General features: G+C 43.4%; 1 protein-coding gene across 1 annotated transcript in view; it reads left to right on the top strand.

The window, feature by feature from the left end:
• PTPN4 (protein tyrosine phosphatase non-receptor type 4) overlaps nucleotides 1-25,255 on the top strand; it is a 3,248,454-nt gene that overhangs the window by 2,888,775 nt on the left and 334,424 nt on the right. Inside the window, exon 24 of the mRNA XM_044060734.1 lies at nucleotides 101-249. Within this exon, the coding sequence (XP_043916669.1) occupies nucleotides 101-249 (149 nt within the window). The remainder of the gene's footprint in view (nucleotides 1-100; nucleotides 250-25,255) is intronic.

Raw genomic sequence — 25,255 nt, 5'->3', positions numbered from 1 at the left:
TTCTTGACAGGCTTCTGTTACAAAGAAAAAGTATTAATAAAAATCACTGTTTCTTCTTTTTAGTAACACATCTGAATTTGTTTCTGTTTTTTTTTGTAAGAAAAATGAAAGCCGTCAGTTGTCCCAAATCCAGTATACAGCATGGCCTGATCATGGGGTTCCAGATGATTCAAGCGACTTCCTGAACTTTGTGTCATTAGTCAGAAGAAAGAGAAATGACAAAGATGAACCAGTTGTTGTTCACTGCAGGTATGTGCTTGTTATTCTTTTTGTCACCAACAAATATAGTTCAGTCCTGTATTTTTCAGTTTTTGTTTGTTTTTGCATTGTTCCTTTTTATATAGGCTTAAGTTATTGAAGAGTGCTGCAAGGACTCGCACACTCCATCTAAAGGATTTCTTTTCTTTTTTTGATAGGAAGTGTAAACTGTTTATTTTGTTGCCACTTGATTGCTGAATATGCCAACCATTAAGTTCATGGAACTCTTGTGTTGACTTGCAAGCATTTCAAGCCACACTTCAGTTTGCTAGAAGATGGAGCTTGTCCATATTATCATCAACACTAGGTCTCTAATAAGCTGTACCTTAAATGTCTCAACTTACAGCTCTCTAAAAACAGATCTGGTTTACTGTGTAGCTGTGACTAATGTGCAGCTCACTTACATGTCCATTGTTTTATTTATTTAACTGGGTAAGTAAACTAGCCTTTATCAGAACTTTTCTGCCATTACTCAGGTCACATGATGCAGATAGAGAAAACTAAAAGCACTGTTCTTTAAGTTCATGGCTAAGTACATTTATCATATGCCTAGAAATGAGTGCCTGTTGGCCTCATATGAGGTGTCTGTCCATCTGTCCACCCTGACTGCACCTGTTACTGTGGAGAGTGCACACACAAGATAAGAACCTTTAAATCCCTCTAGTGTTCATTTTTAGGCATAGGGAACTTTCAGTTGAAGTGTATGCACTAGATAAGAATTGAAAGTAGCCTTGCTAAATGTAAGGTGCTGAAGAAAAAATGGGTAATCTTGAGTCCTTTTTTGTGGAATCTTAACTGTGCACTCTAAAATATCTCTTAAAATCAGGTAATGCTAAACCAGTTTGTTCTGTTGGGAGGATCAACGTATCCCACTTAACTGTTGCCCTCTTACCCTTCCAAATAAATTCCTTCTACTCTATACTAATTACTGTTCACAAGTTTTCTGGTTGATAAAAATGTGCCTAACATTTATATATATATATATATATATATATATATATATATATATATATATATATATATATATAAAATCAATGTGTGTAAAACTAAAAGGAATAAAACATTTTTGCTGCTTGTATCTTATTATCCATATCCATAAACAAGGGCTTCCAGTTTGTCGGTTTTTGTATTATCTTTTGTTTAGTCTCTTCCCACATATCCTTAGCTGTCATAATAGAAGCCTTTTTAACCCATACTTCTAAATACTTCCTTTTATGTCCCCGTAAATGTGGGTATTGCTGAACTAAGTCATGAATGGATACGTAATATACAGCTAACGTGTTTATTTTAACTTCATTAATTTTATATCCTGAAAAGACTTGAAACTGTCTCAGAACGTTACACAACTCTGAGTTGTCTTTCTATAGAAGGACTTTCTTACAACAGTAGACACGTGTTGGTCAACAGATCACTTTTCACGTAGGTTCCCAACTGTCAAACAACTGGATCTGTTCTTAGGGGCATATTTTCTGGATTTATCAGGTACATAATATCAACTGCAAGTAAGGCTAACTGTTCTTCATTACCATGGCAGTTATATCCTCAAATTTCTGAGTCCCTTATGTTCTTTGTCAGTGGCTGTAAATATAAATTACCATACCAGTTATATCCTTGAATTTCTGAGTCCCTTATTTTCTTTGTCATTGGCTCTAAATGTAAAGTAAATAACAAAAGGAAAAGAAGACACAACTGCCTGGTTCCTTGTTTAAATACAACGTATTGGAGAGGAACCCTTCCACTTTATTTCTTGCCTCTGATCCTCCTTGTATCTTTCTGTTTAACTTTGTTATTGTATCGGTGAGTGCAAATGCTTCCATTGCCCTACCTATAAAATCCCCAGATTACCCTGTCAAATACTTTCTCTGAATCAAGCCCCATCAACAACAGTGGTATTTTCTTACATTTTGCTTCTCTCTGGATCATCATTGTTCTAGTAATGTTATAATATGTTTGCCTCCCTTCCACAAAAACACATTGATCCATATTTATCAAATTTTGCAACACCTTTGCCACTTTATTTTTAGCTAGTGTAGACATAAACACTTTATAATCATGGTTTAAATTTGAAATGGGTTTATATGAGGCTGGGTTTGATGGATCTTTCCCTCTTTGGGTAATACAGCCACCACAGCTTTCTTCCAAGATGCTGTTGCTTCCTCTTCTGTTAAAATACCCATAAACAAAATCTTCCCGATCTTTATCGTGTCTTCACTCCTAATTTCCAAACTTCCACGGGAATACTATCTCTTCCTGGAGACTTCTATGCAGATTGATTCTACATTGCCATTGTTATTTCATCTCCTCCTATCTTAACTTATTAACCCCGAGTACCTTCTCATGGTGCCTCTGTGCTTAACACCGTGCGTGCCATGAGAAGATGCTAAATGCAAGCTGTTACACCCGAGTGCCTTCTACCAGCGCACTTAACTTTTCAGTCATATTTTAGCTCCACTTTTGAAAATTAAGCTGAGAAAATAACTGAACTTTGTCAGTTACCTTGTCAGCTTAAGTTTCAGAATGTAGTTACGTGGTGGTCAAATTTGAGTTTACCGAGAAAACCAGGTTGTAAGTCTGTACTTTTTCCAGCATTCATGACAAGTGGTGGCAGCCAATGGGAGTCTTGAAATGCCAGTTGCTTAACACCTTCATAGGTTCATAGGTAGGTACTAGGCTATCGGCCCTCGGGCCTATACAAGCCCAGCCAAAAAGGTTCCCTGGCTTTTGCCACCCAAGAAAATTATTTTCCTGTGCCACTGTCGAGCAGAGCCACAGAGGTGATCCCCTGGGTGAATTTCCTATTTCCCATCCAATCATCAAGATTTTTCTTGAAGAGTGCTAATGAGGAGCTTTGTTTGATATAGATATGTAATTTATTCCAGAGTATGGGAAGTCTGTGGGACAGGAATCTATCCCTCCGGCATGTTCTACTTATTGTGGTGACAATGTTTAGGTCCCTAGAGCATGTAGCTCAGTGGGATTGGGATTTCTTTAAGTGGAGCATGTCCAAAAGCTCTGGGTTTGACATAGCTTTGTATGTTAGGCAGAGATCACCTCTGAGTAGGCGATATGTGATGGAGTAAAGCTGGAGTTTTTTGAGACTGTCTGCATAGGGCATCTGTTTGAGACTGGTAATCCTCTTTGTGAGGAATTTCTGCGGCCTTTCCAGTTGCTGTAGATGTCTTGTGAGGTACATACCAAAAGAGGCATTGTACTCTATAATGGGTCTAATGAGTGATGAGTAGAGGGGAACAGTGACCTCTTTTTTTCTGGGTGAGAAACCTTTTGTGATGAGGTGTGCCATGTAGAAGGATTTCCTGACTACTGTGGCGATGTGATTATCAAAGGAGAGACTACTGTCCACCTGTGTCCCAAGGTCTCTTATCACACTTTCAGTGTTACATATACTACCGCCTATGTTGTAGTTCATGGATACAGAGTTTTTACCAAACGGGATGACAATGCACTTTTTGGCATTGAGCTTGAGGCCATAGCTTTGACACCAGGCATCTGTCTCAGTGAGGCCCTTTTGTAGGATGTCCACATCGTTAGGAGTTTCGATTATGGCTCCTAGTTTGCAGTCATCTGCGAACTTCGTTGGCCAAAGACCTTCTGTGTTAGCCTGTACTTCAGAGAAGTAGATACCAAACAGGAGAGGACCCAGGACTGAACCCTGTGGTACTCCACTTGTCACTGGTCTGAAGTCGGACTTGGAGTCTGCTACTTTCACAGTGTGGGTTCTGTCAGTGAGCCAGTTGGCAACCCATCTTAAGACATAAGGATTTATACCTAGTTTAGTGAGTTTATCTATAATTCCAGAGTGGGGGGTGGTGTCGAAAGCCTTGGCAAGATCTAGATAGGCTGTGTGAAACACCTTACCCTTGTCTACGGCTTTGGTGACTGCTTCAAAGAAGTCTATCAGGTTTAGAAGACATGATCTGCCTTTTACAAACCCGAAGTGGGTGGGATCCAGAGTTTGGAGATTACCAATGTCTTTGTTTATAGGTTCCATGATGATACGTTCCATGGCCTTGCAGACCAGGCTTGTCGGGCTAATGGGGCAGTAGTTCCTGGGATCTGTGGTGGCCCCCTTGTGGAGTGGGATAACTGTTGCTGTGCGCCATTCAGCAGGCACAAAGCCTGAAGTGAGGCTGTGATTGAACATGGTACTTAGGTGGGGTGCCAGTTCATTCTGTAGTTTGTGTAGAACGCAGCCTGGGATGTTGTCTGGTCCCATGGATGCTGTGTTCTTGGCTTTGGAGAGTGTGTTTTTTACCTGTGCAGCCGTGATTACAGGAACTTTGCATTCTTCCGTTATAGAGATGGGCTCTTTAGGGGGTGAGAGGGGGTAAAGTTAGCACTGAATCTATCTGCCAAGATGCTGGCAATATCAGTTGGGTCTGTATATTTAGTGCCATTGTGCTGTAACTCAGAGCAGATCTGAGTGTTGCCATTGAAATTGTTGACATAGCTATAGAATGCTTTGTGGTTGTCTTTAGAATCGGTGGCGATTTTGTTTTTGTAACTAGCTTTGGAGAATTTTATCAGAGATCGCAGCTTCTTACTGAGGCTGACCTGGGAGCTCCTCCACTTGTGGGATTTTACTCTCTTTTGCAAGAGTTTCTTCCTTCTGTTGTACAGATTGTTTAATGCAGGGGACCACCAAATTGGCTTCCTTTTTTTGGAGGATAGCGTCTTGGTTCTGTTTGGGATAGCATGATCCATGCACTCATGTAAGTGCTTATAAAGTGCAATTGTGTAGAATTCAGTAGTTGTAACTTTATTGTCCATCTGCATGGGTGTCATGAAGTTCACCACTTCTGTCTTAAGAAGCATGAATTTTGTTTTGGGGAAATGTTTTACCTTGGTTTCCTTAATGGGGGGTGGAGGCAGGATGCGGATATCTAGGGTAATTAGCTTATGGTCGGATCGGACCAATGAGGCATTGACTTCAGGTGTGGAACACTGGTCACTCATATTGGTAATGACTAGATCTAGGATATTGTTGCCCTTGGTGGGGGTGTGGATAAGTTGATCCAGGGCATTGGAGTTTATGAATTCCAGAAAGCGTTGAGTGAAGGAGTTGGTACACGAGTAGTTTTCCCAGTTAATGGTGGGGTAGTTGAAATTGCCCATTATTAGGGTGTTTGGTTGAACCCTAATATTTTCCAGTACATCAAGAAAAGAGAAGTGGGAATCCTGGGGCATGGTGGGTGATCTGTAGCAAGCTACAATTTGGATTGCAGTTTTGCCCAGAGTTAGTTGCACTTGGATAACCTCGGCTGCATTATGCTGAGCAACTAGCCTGGAGGTGTGTATATCCTTAATGAATATGGACACACCTCTGCCTTTGGTGTTCCCGTCCAGGTTACATGGCCAAAAAGTGTGGTATGAGTTATAGCCTGGTAGTGCAGGGGTGCTCTCTGGAGCCTTGAACCAGGTCTCAGTCACTGCACAGATATCGATGTTCTCCATTTTAAGGAGTGCCTCGAGTGAGTGCATTTTGAGATTTAGACTTCTAGCATTGAGTAGCATCACCCTCAGTTTTTGCTTGCCTGTTCCTGTTACAGTGGTGAATTTGTCATTTGCACCTTGCCTAAAAAAGGCACTATAGGGGCGACAAGAACCTTAGCCAGTATCCGGAATCCCAGGGATGACAGGTGCAGGCCATCTCTGGCAAAGCATCGTGGTCTGTCGACCATGTCATCCAAGGCAGACAGACACAGGATACCTTTAAAATGGCACCAGAAGCTTAGCCAATTGTTGAAGTCAATCATTTTGTTCTTGTACTGCGGCATCATTCTGGGTGATGGCAGAATGCTACTCAGGGCTAGGGTCATACCTGCCTGGGCTACAAGATCGGAGAGCTCTTCCATGTCTCTTTTCATGTAGTCCAGGGAGGTATGTCTCAGGTCGTTCACACCAACATGGACAATGACAGAGTCATATTTGTACTTGTTGTGGAGTGACCTGAGTGCGTGGGTTATGTGGCGGATCCTGGCACCCAACAGGCAGCTGACAGTAACCTTCTCCTTGTTTAGCCTAGTGAGTGGGACATCAGTGTGCCTGACTATAGAGTCACCTATGACTAGTGTGTTGGGTACGTTGTTTTGCCTTATTGGCTGTGGTTGAGTGGCACACTGTGTCTGCAGGCTATGTGTCATTTGGGTTGTGTTGGGGGGTGGAGGTTGCTTGCATTTCTGCTTTGGAGGTCTCTGTTGCTTGAGCAGATTATTATTGAGAGCCTCCGCGAATATTTTTGTGTTTCTATGTGTGGATCTTGGTGTAGATTTAGTGAGACTATGTGATGAGTGTGGTGTGGTGCAAGTGTTTACCTTCTCCTCTTGACTGTCAAGTTCAATCTTGATTGGAGAGAGCTTTACCTCCAGTTTGGCTAGATAAGTGCATCTCTCACAGGTTGTAGTGTTGGGTGGTAGGAGGAGAGGGTTGTCTATGTACATGAAGCAATTTCTACATTGCCCCAAGATGCCCAGATTCATCAGATAGACAGGAGAGAACACTGGGAGCTGACCCTTGGACATGCCTGAATAAAAAAAATCTATTTTCCTCTAGATAAGTGAGTACAAAAGCTGTTTTTCTCTAAGCGAGTGAGGAATGTAAGTACCAAAACTGTTTTCCTCTAGGTAATGAGGAAGGTTGAGTGCTGTAGTAATTACTAGGTTATTTAGTGCTTACAAGTTCTGAACAAGTGCTGATCACGAATAAGCAAATTCAAGTGCTAAAAGTAAGAATTTGTATCTGGACTAAACTAGTTACAGGAAAGGGGGGAAACAAGTGCAATTATGGGCTTTTAAATCAGAAAGTTGAGAGATATGGAAAAACTGCCCAAACGGCCAATAACTACAATTTCTGGGCCAGAACCACTCCTTATGTGGTAGATAGGTTACCTAATGTTACCACTCCCACAGATAAGCTAGAAGGCTTCCCTCCAACACAGAAAGCTTGGGGGGGGGGGGGCTCAGAAGCTTACATACAGTCCTGGATACAGCAAATCTGAATCTGGACTATGCTAGTTACAGGAAAGGTGTGTGTATATACCTCTGCTGCCCTGTAAAAAAAAAAAAAAAAAAACGCCCTTTACAGACCACCTCTTCTCTAAAATCCCTCGATAACAGCTTAGCTTAATATATGTCCTATAATGCTGGTGCATTTACATCATTTTATTTTAAATATTGCTCTAGTTTAGAAACCAAGTTGATATGAAGGACTAAGCACGAACCTTTTGTGTGAAAGCTAGTTTTGCCTACAGGCACATTAATTAAAAGCACAGTGTATATAAACTTTATAAATTCCTCCAAGTATTCCTTCATAACATTTGAAAATCTGTTTTAGTGATGCAATGTAAACTTTCACTGGGCTGCCGTGCTTAGAAACACCCTTAGCTATTGTTCCATTGTTTTATATGACAGTATTTACATCTTTGTTTATCGGGCACCGATTTTCCTTGCTGTTAATTATTAATGGTTTAAATGTTGTGGAATAAGAGCCCCAACATAAGGCTTTTGTTTATTATATGTGTGTGCTTGAGTGTGTGTATGTATGTATCTATCTCTATATGTAGACTTCTGCACATACATACACTCATACAGTCAGTAATGGCAGGTATTAGATAGAACATTATAGGTTTTTGTGAGAGTGCTGTAACGGCTGAATGCCGGTACTGTTTTCGTATTCGCAGTTGCGGTTGTGGTGGCACCTTTTTTTTTTGTTTGTTTCTTCAAACAAGGAGAGACTAGAAGTGATGCATATTGTAATGAAGGAAATACTTGTAAAATAATTTTCCATTTTAAAGTAAAAAGGCAATGAAGCTTGCTTAATAAAAGTTAAAATAACTTTGCTTGAGCTGAAACAGGTAAGGCTTCATCTGTCTCTTAGAAGAGGGTTCCTGTTAAAGATATGAGGATTATAACTGCGATCCTTTGAACTGCAGAATTTTGTCTGTGATTTTTGCTTGCCTTTTGTGGTAAACCTCTGAATATTATAATCAGTAACAGCAGGTATTAGAACATTGCAGGTTTTTGTGACCGTAACAGCTGAATGACGGCTCTGTTTCCAGATTTGCGGTTGAGCTATTTTTAATCAAACAAGGATTATAACTGCAATCCTTATGAACTGCGACATTTTGTGTGTGATTTTGTGGAATGATTACAGTTAACCTCACCTATATTAGAGTGTTGCTTCTATCCCAAGGTACATGGATATATAAGAAGCATCAGTGTTGTAAAACAAAAAAAAAAAAGACCCCCACCCACTATTTAGGGTGTGCTCTTGACTTGTCCTCTGCATAAAACACTTGAATGTGTAAAAGGGACTTTATGAAGTGGCTGTTATGAGTGTTAATTCACACATACATTTTTATCATTTCAGGACTTGCATTATAGAGTGAACATCTGAGAGGAGTCCTTAGAAGAGCATGCCTGCATATTAAATATTTATGAAGTTCTGATGACCTGAATAAAATGTTTGACTAGCACAGTGATGTAGAGGTTGCTTCACATCACTTAATTATCTAGTTTGATTCTCACCTGGTGTGCCTGTCTTTGAGTGTCAACATGTTCTCCCTGTGTCTGCATGGCTTTTGCCTTGGTCTCCAGTTTCCTCCCACTTCCTAAAATATGTCAATATGCACTAAATTGTCCATAGGTGAGTGTGTGTATGTGTGTGTGTGTTTCTATCTGTGTATATGTAGGTATTTATGAATATCTGTGTCTGTGTGTGTTTGAGCATGTGATTGTCTTATACCCACTGTTTGCTGGAATAGGTATAACTCTAAACATGAATAGGATAAAACTGTGTATTGAAAAATGTGCGAATGAATAAAAAGAGCTTTATTTCTTTAACATATATATTTACCTTATTACATCATTGAATCCTTTCACACTTCTTTCCTGTCCGGCTTCTTTCTTTTTTGTCTTTTAGGATGGGCTCCCTCCATCTGCCTTTGATGCGCTGTGGACTGGTGAGCAGGTTGTGGTTGGCATCCCTTATGATGGTTGTCTATCTTATTTATCTTTCTGTCATTACCTTGCAACCCGCTATATAGTTTATTTGTGCCAGCTACCGAGTCACTGTCCAGAAGCTCATAGAGTGCCTCCAATGCGTTGTTCTTTGCTGTTACAACTCCTCTCTTAGTCTCTTTGTTAGCCAACAACTATTTCTTCTTAGCCTGGTCCATCTTTTCTTTTTCCTTCTTTTTCATGCAGTCCTTTCTTTCTTTGGATGACCACCTGGGTTTCTTCATTCCACCACCAGCTTTCCTTATGTACCTTATTTCTGTACCAGGCTCAGCTGCATATCTGTTCTATAGTCCTCACACATGCTGTTTTGAGGCACTGCAATCTTCTTCTTTCCTTACTAGGAGGAAGTCTAGTTGAGCTGCATGTTGGCCACTCTTGTATGTGATCTTGTGACTGTCTCAATTACCGAACCATGTGATGGCAGCCATCAAGCCACTTTCTATGCAGAAGACTAGACCGGCATCTTGTTTATTTCTGTTGCCCCACACATGTAGACCCAGGAAACCCTCATATTATGTGTGAAACAGAGGGTATACCAGTACAACCAAAAACAACTAGTCAGCAGTCCTCCACGATGACTTTATTGTATTTTTCCAAAATAGTTTAAGTGCTTTTGTCAGGAAATCAATGACTTCATCAGATATAATGTATTCTTGACTGTGAACAGAGTTATGAGAGAGGGTGAGTGTATGCATTGAAAGAGAGTGTGAGCGGTATATGAGAGAATGAACGGTGCGTGCATGACAGCAGTTTATATGTGTGTGTGAATGCAGCAGTGACAGTGTACAGATTTATGAGAGAGAATGTATGCATTGAAGGAGAGAGTGAGCGGTGTATGAGAGAATGAATGGTGCGTGCATGAAAGCAGTTTGTATGTGTGTGTGTGAATGCAGCCTAGGGACAGGGACACATGCACATTGGGTGGTATTTTGCGAAGAAGAAAGTATTGTGAAGCAGTGGTCATCATGCTGGGAATGTATGTAGGGACAGACAGGAAGTGTTAGGTTTCACCTTGCCCGGGGGATTTGGAAACTCTCAGAGCTTATGCATGCCATCTTGAAGTACTTTCACATATGGACAATATTGATGCTACTAGAGTGAAACAGAAAAGAGAAGAGGTGAATTAACCAATGTTGCTTTTTCATGTCTTCCCTTGTATAACTTGTAATATGACTGTAAAAGGACTGCATACTGAACTTAATTGTTAAAACTTGCCTCCTTAACTCAATTCTAAATAATGTACAGCTTTCCATGTACTTGTCCTTATTTTTTTCTTTTAGTTCTATGTTATTCCTTCTTAAGGTACTAAAGGTATATCTTTTTTTTCTAGCTAGCTTTTTAAGGTTTTTATTCCAACAAGAGAAAAATATCTCATTGACTAAAGGACATGGTTTTCTATAACTGAACTCGTTTTCAAGTAAGAAACATCGGCAGGCATTATTAACATGTACAATGTCTCATAGCACTTCATCACTCCAATCTGTCTAATTCAGATTTAATGTTATAAATAAAAACAAGCAGATTTTTGCTTGCCTCTCATGGTAAATCCTGCTTTATGTAGTCATTCTGAAAGGTGCAAGAAGATTTGGCCCATAAAGGAGAGACTGGCATGATTCTGGGTAATTAACAGATAAGGACATTCATTCTAGTTTGGAGTGTTTACAAAAGACAGACTGTGGTCAGAGAAGGGTCCAGATGGTTTAGGGCTGTAGACTCTATATTGTACATATGAAATGAATGTGGCTTTGAGAAAGCTGCTGGATTGTATTGCATGGAGGGAGGAAAGGGGAGTATGAAAGGGCAGAAGGTGGTAGGGATAAGATGGTGACAAAAATTAATGAGATGAGGATAACCCCTGGTACCACAGGCAATGAATTTGAGGAGGGCATGGGGGTGAGAAGTCCTTCCTAGTCCATCCAGCACTAGGTGACATAGGCAAGTAGGCAGCCACTCTGTTCAAATGAGAAATAAAGTGTATTTGTGTTGCTGGCAATTCATGGAGGACTGAAGTCATTAAATAATGGCATACGAGATGTCCTTCAAGAATGCAACTGCAGTCATAACATATGGGTTGTCCTGCCTCAGGCAGCCCTCAGTCGGCCGGATTCCAAAGTCTGGGTCCGACGTCGGCTGATGTCGCATTTCTCTCCGACGTCAGAGCGGCTGGAGTACATAAGCATCAGCCGACGCCATCTTCTTCAGTCTTTCTTGCCGCGCGGTGCCCGAAGCAGAAGCAGTTCGCAAGTGCCGGTCGGTCAGCTCCTGTATTCTTCGAATCCGAAGTCATCAAAAAAGCTAAGTACCCCGTTGGGGACCTTTTCTTGCCTCAGCCAGTGTCAGAAATTACTGAAAAAGTAAATAATTGTTTGTCTTGTGGTAAACAAATACCTCATAAGGATTTCCACTCTTACTGCCTCCCTTGCCTTGGCCCAGACCACGATGTCTCGGCCTGTGCCGCCTGTGCTCGCTTCAACAAGCACGCTCTCAGGCGCCGGGCGGAGTTCGCTGAAGACTTTTTCGGCGATAAATTTGATTATACGATGCCGTCGGAACAACCGACAACGCAGACTCCTAAGAAACGAAAAGACCGGGACCGACATCCTCGGCCCGCGTCTTCCACCGACACCACGCCAAAACTAACCGCGAGTGCTCCGGTTCCCTCTGAGGTGGTTATTCCACCACTGCGAACCGAAGACACTGCATTACCGATACCTCCGATACCGGAGGCCACTCCGACACCAGTTATTGACTTTCCTCCGGATACTGAAACCGAGGAAATGCCTGAGACCATTGCTGTGGATAAGGTCACTCCTGTACGTGGAGCGGCTAGGCCTCCCATGTCCATGTCTATCAAGGCCTACACACGTGCCAAGGCAGCCAGCAAGTGCAAGCATCTTTCTGCTAAAACTTTACCTCAGCCTACTCCTGAAACTCAAATCTTGGCTATGGCCGCAGATTTAGTTTCCCTGATCAGAGGTTCCCAGGCCCATCCTGAGAGAGGATCCCAGACTCCTCCTGATAAGAGGCCCAGGGTTGAACCCCCTGACCCTCTTCCCACAGATGAAGATTCTGAGGACTCTGTTCACTCCGAAAGCCAGGAAGAGCCCTTCCAGACCTATGAGGATTCAGATGCAGAGGACTCTATCCCCTCGGCTTCTCCTCCTGAGGATATGTCTTTTGGGGAAGTTCTGCATTCCATGAGGGAGCATTTTAAGTGGCAAGGCCAGGAATATTCAGATTCCAGAAAGCGCCTTCGAACCTTCCTTAAAAAGCCCCAACACAGACCCTTAGCTATACCTCCTGTGCTTGATGTTTTGGATGATTTATACTCTGACTCCAGTGTTACCCCTGATACTCTTCCTCCTGCTCCTGTCAAGCCTGACAGATACTATAGGGTCCCAGAAAACCATTCTCATTTCTTTAGGGCCCATGCTGTTGATTTAGAAACAATTTCCCAGGGGCCTAAAGGGGTTTCAACTACCACCTCCAAAAACCCTTTGCCTTCCGACAGGGAAGCAAGGTCCTTAGAGAGATGGGGGAAGAAGGTCTACACCTCCACTACTTTATCTATGAGAGCTTTCAATTGTCTCTTTCACATGTTTCAATATCAGGATTTCCTGTTAGATGATTTACAGAAAAGATTGGCCTCCCCTGAACCTTTAGATAGGAAGTCTTTGCAGGAGGCTGTACACAATTCTCAGCAAGTTAGCAATCATTTTCTACAGTGTGGATATGATGCATTGGAAGCGTCATGTAGGGCAGCTATGACAGGGGCGGTCATTCGTAGACATGCATGGTTAAAAGATCAACCTTTACCAGATCATGTTAAGGCAAAACTTCTTGATGCACACTTGGAAAAGAACAAGCTTTTTGGTGCTAATGCTAAAGATGTGTTAAAGTCCATTGAGGAAAAAGCCAAGTCAGTTCAGACAGTCAAAGATTTCCTCCAGGTTCAGCCACCTAGATTCAGCAGGAACTGGCCTTCTAAAAACTGGTCCTTTCCTAATCCTGAAAGATTTCAAAGGGGCAAAAACAGGCATGCCCGAGGAAGAGGCCAATACAGAGTATCCTACAGGGGACGACAATGGCAACCAGCAAACCAAAGAAGTGACACAGGGGTTTCTCCCGCCCCACAGGGACATTGTCAATGACTTTCCTCTAGGTCCGCTGACCAAGGAGCAAGCAGAAGCTCCTTTGGGCGGAAAATTATCCCTGTTTACAAGAAATTGGCACAAACTGACAAAGGACAAATGGATTTTGGACATTATAGACCACGGCTACAGGTTCCATTTTCATACCTTGCCAAGAAAACTGGGCATGCCAAACCTGCCACAAAACCAGAGGGCAGAGGCTATCAAGCAAATTTCTCTGCTTGCTCAGATCAAAGTAATAGAAAAAGTTCCACAACAAGAACAAGGTCAGGGGTTTTACTCAAGACTGTTCCTTGTTCCAAGAAAAGAAACTCAATGGAGACCAATACTGGACTTGTCCGCTTTAAACTCTTTTCTCATAGTACCAAAGTTCAAAATGCTGACTCTACAGCAACTCCTTCCCATGCTGGGCAAGGGGTCTTGGCTGATTACTCTGGACCTCAAGGAGGCATACCTGCATGTCCCTATCAGACACAGCTGCAGAAGATACCTCAGATTTCTTGCAGGGCCAGAGCATTATCAATTCTCAGCATTGCCATTTGGCTTATCTACTGCGCCCAGAGTATTCACAAAATGCCTGGCTTCAGTAATTGCTCATTGCAGGCTCCAGGGGATTCAAATCTACCCGTACCTGGACGATTGCCTCATACAAGCGGACGACAAACTAACTTTGACAAAAAACTTGAATTATGTCATACATTTGCTACAGGCTCTGGGATACACAGTCAACTTTCAAAAGTCAAGACTTCAGCCATCTCAGCAAATTACCTTCTTAGGAGCCAAACTAGACACAGCCTCTCAAATGGCTTACCTGACAGAAGACAAGCAAAAGAAGTTAACTCTTTACTTCAAAACTTTAGCAAAGCTCACCCAGATGACTGCAAGGAGATTCCTACAGGCCCATCCTGCATTCTCCTGGTTCCTCTAGCAAGACTACACATGAGAAAGCTTCAATGGTACTTAAAAAGCTTATGGTCTCAACACAGCAACAACCTAGAAGCAACCATACCACTCATTCCATGTCTTCAAAAGGAATTTCTATGGTGGGCCTCAGTAAGCCAGTCAAACACGGGTATGTCATTCAAAAAACCTCAGATGACACAGACCATGACCACAGACTCCTCAGACCTTGGATGGGGGGCGCACATGGAGGGCAGATGTATTCAAGGACAATGGTCTCCAAAGGAAACAATGGTCTCCAAAGGAAACACATCTGCACATCAACCAAAAAGAAATGCTGGCAGTAATGCATGCCATCGAGGCCTTCGGACAACAACTACAACCAGGCCACCTACTAATACGGACAGACAACACCACTGTGATGTGGTACATAAACAAGCAGGGGGGCACTCATTCTTACCCCCTTTGCAGACTGACAATGAATCTTTGGGAAAAATCACTGAGCCTAAACATACAGTTGCAATCCCAGTTTGTTCCAGGCAAAGACAATGTTCTGGCGGACAGTCTAAGCAGGAATTTCCTAGACCCCCACGAATGGAAGTTACATCCAGAAATCTTTATACGACTCACTTTGACATGGGGCAGGCCGGACATAGACCTATTTGCCTCCCACCTCATCATCAAATACAAAAGTTTTGTTCAAGGACATATCATCCAAAAGCATGGAAAATAGATGCTCTCTCATTCAACTGGAGCTCCCTAAAAATCTATGCATTTCCACCTCTGCCACTGATGACCACAGTGTTACTAAAGATCAAAGCAGAGCAGCCCAAGGGGATCCTAATAGCTCCAGACTGGCCAAGACAGCACTGGTACCCACTACTACGGAGCATATGCCACAACAAAACGTGGGCCCTCCCTCAAGGGCCCCAACTTTTGACTCAACACAACTTCAGGACAGTTCATCCCAACATCAGATGCTACAGCTAACAGCTTGGGAGATCCCATGAATAACCTCAACCTACCTTTTTCCAAAGAAGTTCAGCGGATACTGACAGAAGCCCGCCGACCATCCACCAGAAAGGTTTACTCAGCCAAATGGAAGAGATTCAGCATTTGGAATACCACCAAGGGCCATGATGCATCACTTCTGAGCATCCCAGTCATCCTGGAATATTTGGCAGATATGCTACATAATGGACTCTCATACTCCTCTATAAAAATACATGCTTCAGCTATCTCAGCTAGATACAACACTGATCCACCTGTGTTTTCACATCCTTTGTTAAGGCAATTTCTTAGAGGAATCAAGAATATAAAGCCCCCAAGAAAGGCACCAGTACCAGCTTGGGACCTCAACTTTGTCCTAGAAAAATTGACTCTACCTCCTTTTGAGCCAGCAGCTACTGTGGATTTACAATTTCTTTCCTGGAAGACAGCATTCCTGTTGGCCATTATTTCAGCAAGAAGGGTTTCAGAATTACAGGCCCTAATGGCTATACCACCGTTCATAACTTTTCACAGAGACAGGGTCTCCTTACGAACCAACCCTACCTTTCTCCCAAAAGTGGTATCTAGGGTCTCTTTAAATCAAGCAATTCACCTGCCTACTTTCTTTCCCAATCCTGAGAACAAAGGGGAAAGACTGTTGCATACCTTGGACATTCACAGACAGCTTCGCTACTACCTGGACAGAACCAAGACCAGTAGGAAGTCTGATCAGCTTTTTGTAGCTTACGCCCCTGGAGTACAAGTAAAAGCAATTTCAAAACAGACAATTTCAAAATGGATTGGACATTGCATCAAATTCTGTTATTCCTTCCATGGAAAGAGTGTGCCAGCCAATGTCAGACCACACTCCACCAGAGCTACAGCCACCTCTACAGCATTCTTAAGAGGGGTGCCTACAAAATACATTCTAGAAGCTGCTACATGGAGCTCCGTGCATACATTTTCCAAACACTACAACCTTCCTCTATATTCCAGATCCAGAGCAGGCTTTGCTTCTGCAGTCCTGCAAGGATTGATAGCTATACCATCCTTTTCTTAGAGCATTCCACCTCCCCAGCTAAGCTATGGTATTCAACCCATATGTTATGACTGCAGTTGCATTCTTGAAGGACATAGTACAGTTTTATACCTACCATAAATGTAGATGTCCGATAGATATGCAACTGCAGTCAGGTTTACCCTCCCTCCTTCCCCTCTATGCCTTGGGTCCACTCCTATCCCTGTTACCCTTAGCTGGGGATATCTGTTATGGTGTATCTGTTTATTGCTTATTTATTTGTCTGGAAACCTGTTTTATCTTCCAATTTGATTACAGCCTTCCTTGGAGGGCACCTGGCATCTGGGGCAAGAAACACTGAAGAAGATGGCGTCGGCTGATGCTTATGTACTCCAGCCGCTCTGACGTCGGAGAGAAATGCGACATCAGCCGACGTCGGACCCAGACTTTGGAATCTGGCCGACCGAGGGCTGCCTGAGGCAGGACAACCCATATGTTATGACTGCAGTTGCATATCTATCGGACATCTACATTTATGGTAGGTACAAAACTGTACTTTTCAGACTTCACCTTCAGAAAATGCATTGGTAGCTTCATCTGTCTGAATTTCTCATTGTCTAGATGTCTGACTACTTGCAATCATGCTTGGGATCTTATCTGTTGGTTAATTTTTGTCCCTGCCTTCTGTCTCATTTTATGTGGGCTTTCAGTGATTGAGTTGTCCTTATGTGCCATTTATTGCTGATAACGGGGAGAGGCTAAATCTGGGAAAGTTTTCTGAGCTTGACTAAATCATACTGTTCTTAGTTATATAGGTGATTAAGATGAAACTGGTAGTGCAGCTTTACAATTACAGTACCTCTTATTACTTTTAATTTGCTTCAGTTAGAAGCCAGGGACTCTAGTGCTCTGCCAAAGTAGTCCAACTGGTTACTTCTACCCAGTGGCCTAGTACTAGAAACATGTACAAAAGTAAAAGGGTGCATTTTCTTTGTGAGCTGCTTCTGAATGTTTGGACCCCTTCACAGCTTCTGTCTTAGCAGTGCTACATTACCTGTCTCAGATCATTGACTCTGGAATAAGCTGTTCCTCTGTGCATTTAACTGCCATTTCTACTTTACATCAAGGTTCTAAGTTCTGCCATTGACATTTCTGAAGGCTGGTAAAACCTTTCTCAGGGGTACTCTTTGTGTGACCTCCTATCGGAAATCCTATCTCTCCCAAGAGGTTTGTAAATTGTTGAAGGAAATGTGAGTCTTTCCTTTTGAACCAGATGCTGTGGTAGAATTAAACATATTTGTTTTAAAAATGATTCCTCTAGTGGCTTTTACTTCTGCTAGAAGTGTGTGTTGGTTACAAGCCTCTGCACTTGCTCTTCATACTCATTTTCCACAAAGTATTATGACAAAGGTGAATATTAGTTGCACTGTACGGATTCACACAGAGAGTTTTGATTTTATCCCATAAAATCTAAACTTTTAGCAAAGATGTCTTCATTTTGGTGGTTTAATAGTAGATGTTTTATTTGGGGAAGCATTTCATTTTGGTCATTGTGCATACCTCAACAGTCTACTGAAGGGGTTGCTTGGGTGAAGTGTTCATGCTGGTGGTTGCACATACTACGAAATGTTACCGTAGGTTTGTTTGTGGAAACATTTCATTTTGGGTGCATGTATACCTGGACATAATTATGAGGCTGTTGCTTGGGGAAATAATTCATTGTGTATCAGGGAAGTGCTTGTGCATATATGGTCTTACTGCTGGGCCAATTTGTGTCATTTTTGTGCCTGTGCATAAGAATGCAAACAGCTGGAGAGGTTACTGGAGACATAAAGTCAGTCTGCAAATTACATTGGGTTACATCACTTCTGCTTGCATTATTCTATTTGTGATTATACTGCCTGAGTGAGATAAAGGTTAGCACTAGGTGACTACTGGCAGCATGGGTGCTACCATATTTTTTGTGAATTTTTCCTGGCTTGTCATGTGTGGAATTTAGGTGGGAGGAAGGGCTCAGTAATATCTAAGTGTTATACCATTTGACTGAATGACTCGGGTCTTCTCCTTTCTGATTATAATGAACCTGTGTTACATAACAGCTGCACAATGTAATATAATGAATGCCTACTCAACAGGTTATGTGCCGTAATTATCACCTGTGTCTCAGCATTCATACCTTTGCAGTGATGAAAGGAAGGTCATTATCACATTAGCAATACGTGCAGTTACAATATAGCAGTTAGTCATTATCACTTTTCTGGGAAAAGTCTCAGCAGTCGTTATAACTCTGATGAATGTACAAGCTAGGTTGTGTTGTTCTCTGCTTGGAATCATTGCAAGCAACCTCCCTCATTCTTCAACTGCCTTGCCCTGCTTTTTCTCTTTACATGTGCCCTTTCTGTGCCCCCTTGTCAGTGTCTACCCATGCAGCATTTCAGCTAAGATAAGGTAAGAATGTACATTCTGATGGTGTGTGCATCAGTGGGCAGCACACATAGACATCATGACTGTTAGGATCATTCTGGATGGCAGTGGGGAACTTGGAGACTCTTCAGCTCAGTCCCACTGGGTTGCTTGACAGGATGTGCATGGTTTCATGGGTGCCACTATGATGCCTTCAGTCCCTCTCCGAAAGGCCACCTGCAAAAAGAAAATAGTCTAGCTACGTCTTTCTCCAATGCAATGTTGCCTTTCACTCTCCCTCCACTCTGGCACAGTACATTTATGTAGGTCAGTGCAGCAATTAGTAAATGACTTCCGTCCTTGATCACATAGGTCCATTGCTGAATGGGCACATGTAAAGAGAAAAGGCAGAGGTAAGGCAGACTGCTGACACTGAAGGAGGTTGTGAGACAGTAGTGGTATCAGAAATCTGTGTGGGCAGCCAGCACAAGATGGCCTAACCAGGTAATGCATTATGTGATATGCATACATATGTACTCTTCCGATAGATCTGTCAAACATCAGTAGTTATCTGTTTGCATTTTCTTTCCTGTGCAGGTTCGTCCATCTTCTGACACTGACATGGCTTCACGAGCAGGAGAACGACAAGTGAGAGTGTGGGTATATGGCCATTCCTGCATTCACTGGGCTGCCAGCCATGCCTCCAAAAGTGACAACCAGTGCAACTTCAGCTTCTCCACATCCAGTGTGAAGGTATACTGGATTGCAAGAAGAGGTATGTATTGGAGCGGAGTACTGCAGTTGTTGGAAGAGAAGTGTTCCATCTACCCTGAGCCTGACATTCTTGTGCTGCACATTGGAGGGAATGATGTCATCAGTCAACCACTTGGAAGGCTATGGTTTCAAATCACAGCAATTTTTGAACACCTGAAGTCTTGGTGGCCACATTGTCATTTTGTGTGATCTGATATAATTCCTCTGCAAATATGGAAAACAGCAAACAGTCAATGGGCAGCTCACAAGGCCAGACGTTTACAGAATGGGTTCATGCATGGCTTGATGCACAGGGTCAGTGGCTCTACAATCTGCCATGAAACATCACTGCGGAAGATGTCCACCTGTTCAGAAGGGATGGCATTCACCTAACTGAGGAGGGCATTGCGTTGTTCTTGACCGCCCTCCACAATGGCATGAGGAGAGCTATGCAGGATTGGTAACATGCAGCTTGTGAGAAGAATGGAAAACACCCATAGCCAAGTAGGACCAGTATAGTATGTAAAACTCTATTATGAAATGTGTTGTGTAAAATATATTTATTTGAGTTTGACAATTAACTGTGGTAAGGAGCTGGTGAGGGTGCTGAGAACGAACAACTGTTTCAGGAGAGTGCTATGATGTACAGTCTAATATGTCAGTGACCATCCTGCAATACTTCTTTTTTTAGTCTGCTTTTATCAGGCATGTGTAGAGTTTAGATGGCAGGAAGGGCTTACTAATACAGAACTTGATCCCTTAGGTCCATTGCTGAATGGACATGTAAAGAGAAAAGGCATAGTTAAGGCAAACTGCTGACACTGAAGGAAGTCATGAGACTGCAGTGGTATCAGCTGTCTGAGTGGGTAGCCAGCACAGCTATCTGACAAATGAGATGGCCCTGCCTGCCACTGAAGTCCCATGCCTGTCCTGGGTTCATTAGTGATGTGGCGTTCCTTACCTTGCTTTTTCTCTTTACATGTACCCATTCAGCAGTATGTTGGCTACACCAAGAATGTGTATATTTACAATCATATGCATCTACATGGTAAAACAACTGCTTCTGAATGCTGTACACATTAAAAGATTTCAGTTTTATTAGGACTCACGTTATGGAAATTGATTTTTTTCATATTTTGCTAAATAACTTTGCAAGGGGGCATGTCAGTGTGCCAAGTAATACCTCATTTTGAAGACGGTATTGATAGTTCCAACATGGTAAAAGAATTGTGCCTGTGTGTTGTACACATGTGCAATTATCAAAGTTTGTTTTGGACTTGGGTTATGGGAATTGATTTTTTCATATTTTGATAAATAACTTTGCAAGGGAGCATGTCAGTGTGCCAAGTAATACCTCATTTTGAAGATAGTGTGACTCCTTACAACATGGTAAAAAAACTGTGTCTGTGCTCTGTACACATGTACAGATATCACAGTTTTAGTCTTGTACGAGTATGAAAATTGTACATTTACAGTACTTCTCATTATTATGCCCATATCTTTGCAAGGGAGCATGGTGATCACACAAATGATGCATCATTTTGAAGCCGACATTCAGATGCACAACTTGTACACTGATATGTAGGTTCTGTCTGTTACAGGTGAAGAGATGATATGCTTTGTTTATTTATCAATTATGAGAAATAATATATTAATCGTATTTCTATAAATATCTCAAGAAAGGAGCACCACACAGTAATGGTTAAGGTATCATTTTAAAGCTGACATTCATACTAACAAATTAAATTCAAATTGTATGGGTCTGCATGGTACATTGCCCAAGATATTGTGCTTTGCTTTTCCAAAAAGGTAAAAAAATATGCACAATATCAACATTCCTTGCCAAATAGTGCATATCAGTCATTATTAAATATCAACATCGATTCTCAGCTAGAGCGTCTTCTGTGTGGAGACATGCGTGAATGGGCGTACCTTCGTTGAAGGTTGTGCATCAGAGCTGGCAACTCGGTACGTAAAAATCTACTGCCAATCATTAGCGGGCCGGAGTTTCGCTGTGGTGACCCCTAACTGGGAGAAGCCAAAAGAGACAGCAGCACTGTTGGAAAGGTCAGTGTCTGCTGAACAACTTTCACATTTACATTTTTGGTCTAGCTCTTATAGTTAAAGAGTTATGAACATTTGATGTTAAGTTGTCTATCTCGCCTTCATTCTTGCTGGTTGGTTCGGAGCCGATCCTCAGCTCCGACTCGGCCATCTTAAAAAGCTCGAGAGCTGCCTACTGGCTTGAGGCCACCCTATATCCCATGATGCCTAGCGCTAGATACCCAGATCTCGTTTGCCGCTTCTGCTGTAAGGTTGTTCTACTGGCTCAGGTCGTATAAAACTTTATAATTATTGTTTTTCTTGTCATAAAACTGTTAGTTTTAGTGTAGAATTTGTCGTTTAGGTAAAACTGTTGTAGTGTAGCTAATCTCTTCCTGAATCCTTGTCACTTCTCCTCAGAAACTCGTTTTAATTAGAGAGTTTCCCCTCCCCCTTTCTCTTCCATTCCTTACCTCAGAAAGGTTTTCCGTTTAAGTTAGAGGATAACCTTTTCTCTCTATCTCTTTCTTTAAAAAAAAAAAAAAAAAAAAAAATTTATTTTATTGTCACTGTTAGCTAGTTTAGTGATAGTTAACTATAGTTTTGGTTGTAGTAGTGCAGATATAACCTTGCTTGTAGTTTTGGTGGTAACTGTAGTGTGTAATTTTTTTGTGGTTAGTTACCTTAACGTTTCTGTGTGTGTTTCTTTGTTCCTCGTTTTCTTTCAGGATGTCCAAGGATCCTAAGCCGTCCGGATTCAAGAAGTGTGACTCATGCTGTCAGAAGATGTCTCTGACAGATGGTCACACTTGTGTTTATTGTCTGTGCGCCATGCACCTGCCGGACTCTTGCTCGATTTGCCATGCTTTCAGTCCAAGAGTCCTGCAGGAGGGCAAAAACAAGTTGATCCTGAGGGGTTTGCTTAAGCCCCAAGATTCACCGGCTAAGGCTCAGCCCATGAAATCTTCCAGGCCACCTAAACCTTTGGCTCCCAGTTCGGAGCAGTCGTTGGGTGAAGCTATACCATCCATCTCGGCTCCGGCTGGAACCGATGTTCTTCCCTCCCAGTCTGCTCCGACACATTCCTCGGAGCTGTCAGAGTCGAAAAAGATCCAGGTCTCCTTCTCTGGAGTCAATACATTCGGCTCCGAGATCACCTCTACTCTAGTTGGAGCGTAGTCATTGCTCATCCCACTCTTCTCGGTCCTCAAGACTTTAAGACCATGACTTGGAAAGAGTGGTCAGTAGGCTATTAAAATTGCAGGCCCTAGCCAAAATGTTGTCCAACCCCCCTCATCAGGTGTCTGCTCTGTTCACGTCTGTAGATATTCTTCCTCCGACTCATCCTTTGAGCTCGGAGCCAGAGTTCATTGGAGTTCGAGTCGTGGAACCGTCGGCTCCGATACTTTCTCCTTCTGTTCCATCATCGGCTCCGACCCTTCCATGGTACCGTCCCTGGAGGGATCTGGGCGCCGGGACTCCCTCGTCGGCTCCGAGGGGGCGAGTGGCATCGAACCCTTGTCCAACCCCGCTCTCCCCCTCGGGGCTTCGGCTCAGGTGAACTCGGCTCCCACATCTGCCTTGGAGCCGTCCCCCTCGGTGCAGAGAGGGATTCTGGTTTCTTTGGAACCGGAGCCCTGTCTGCATCCGGGCAGGGAAGCCTTTGAGGTGATGAGTGTACTGGCCCCTGAGTCAGTCCCACGATCGACCCCATTGGCTCCCCCCCATATGGTGCCTGCGTCAGCCTCTGCCCCTCTTCCAGATCCCAAGCGTGGGGATCCAGCGCTCCAGGACACCCCTTTGGGTGTATCTTCCTCTTCCAAGGCCTCCCCTGATCATTCAGAGGAGCCACCTTGTAAGAGGAAATGCAAGAGGAAGCATGTTGACTCCCCTGAGTCTGTCACATCAGATACCGACTTAAGAGGATTCGGAAGGGCCCCCAAGATCCCCCTCTGAAGATGTCTCCTTCTCAGACATCCTTGAGATGCTTAGGCAGAGGGTGAACTGGACTGCCCTAAGCCCTTCCGAGGATGAGTCTGTATTCCTGGACGCATTTGGATCCCGACCTTCCACCTCCTGGGTGTCTCCGCCTTTCGACCCACTGATGTCTGTGGTGGCTCGGAAGGCATGGTTAGCTCCAGACACAGTGGAACTGACCCCAAGAAGACCTGCTAAATTCATAACTGCACCACAGGACAAACAGTTTTTGACCAAAGGTGTCCCCGTTGATGCCATGGTGGTAGCGGCAGCCACAAAGTAGGAGCTGGTAGAAACTTCTTCATCTGTCCATCCCCCTAACAAGGAGTCCAGGATGATGGACAGATATGGGAAGCGGATGTTCTCTTCAGCGACCTTTTCCATGAGGTCCCTGAATTATTTGTGCCACTTTACCCGTCTTCAAAGGGATCTCCTTAAAGAGCTTGGAGATACCCTCCAAGATCCATCAGCTGAGGGGGCCCAGGCTAAAGCAGCTTCCCAGCTGGCGACTCTTAATTCAGTGGTAAACTCCTCCATAAGGCTTATTTCGTATGCAGCTGATGGTACGAGTAGAGCCGCAAGCACAGGCGTTGCCCTAAGGAGACACGCTTGGATGCGGCTATGTAACTTTGCGGAACCTTTCAGAGCGTCTTTCACCAACACCCCCTTTGATGGTTCCTCCCTCTTTGGATCACAGGTGAAGGACATCCTTACCAGGTGTGAGCAGGAAAGCAAGACTCTGCCGTAGGAGTCCATTTTTCAACTCCTTCCAGACCATATCCCAAGGATCAGAAGAGTGGAAAGATGTGGTTCTGGAAATCCCAGGGAGCCTTGCCGGACACACGTGGTGAGTTCCCATCCAAGGGCAGAGGAGGAAACAATAATTGACAGTGTCCTCGTGGCAGAGGGGGTCCGCAAAATCAGGGCAGCAGAGAATCCTTCTCTGAGAAGCCCTTCCAGCATCCCCAAAGGGTTGCCCGGCTGCCTACCTCTGGAGGCAGTCGGGGGAAGATTATCGCTGTACCCAAGAGCCTGGCAAGACATAACACAAGACAAATGGGTACAGTCTGTTATATCCGGAGGCTACAGAATTCCCTTTGTTCGCACCCCCTTAAGGTCAAAAAAGTCCCTTCCAGACATTCCACCCAATCTAAGGGACCAAGCAGTTCAAGAAGTCTCAAAACTGCTAAGAAAAAAGGGCCATCCGGCAAGTCCCAGCTGACCAACAAGGATCTGGAATTTACTCAAGGTTCTTTTTGGTACCAAAAAAGACAGGGGACTGGAGACCCATTCTGGATCTCGGCAGACTGAACAGGTCTGTACAAAGAATGAAGTTTCGGATGGTCACGCTACAGTCCATTTTACCCTTCCTGGGTCAGGACAATTGGATGTGCTCTATAGATCTTCAGGATGCGTACTACCACATCAAAATGGACAGATGCTCCAGAAGATTCCTTCGCTTCCGGCTGGGAGCCAGCCATTATCAGATGTCCTTCAAGGATGCATCTGCAGTCATAACATATGGGTTGTCCTGCCTCAGGCAGCCCTTCGGTCGGCCGGATTCCAAAGTCTGGGTCTGGCCTCGGCTGATGTCACACTTTCCCCGTCAGAGCGTCTGGGGTATAAAAGCATCAGCTGACGCCATTTTCCTCAGTCTTTCTTGCCGCGTGGTGCCCGAAGCAGAAGCAGTTCGCAAGTGCCGGTCGGCCAGCTCCTGTGATTCAGCT

This window comes from Protopterus annectens, chromosome 2.part0, assembly GCF_019279795.1.
Source record: "Protopterus annectens isolate FY-2018-M chromosome 2.part0, PAN1.0, whole genome shotgun sequence".
In the NCBI taxonomy this organism is placed as follows: domain Eukaryota; kingdom Metazoa; phylum Chordata; order Ceratodontiformes; family Protopteridae; genus Protopterus; species Protopterus annectens.
The sequence above is the reverse complement of the archived record's forward strand: the minus strand, read 5'-3'. Positions and strand labels throughout refer to the sequence as shown.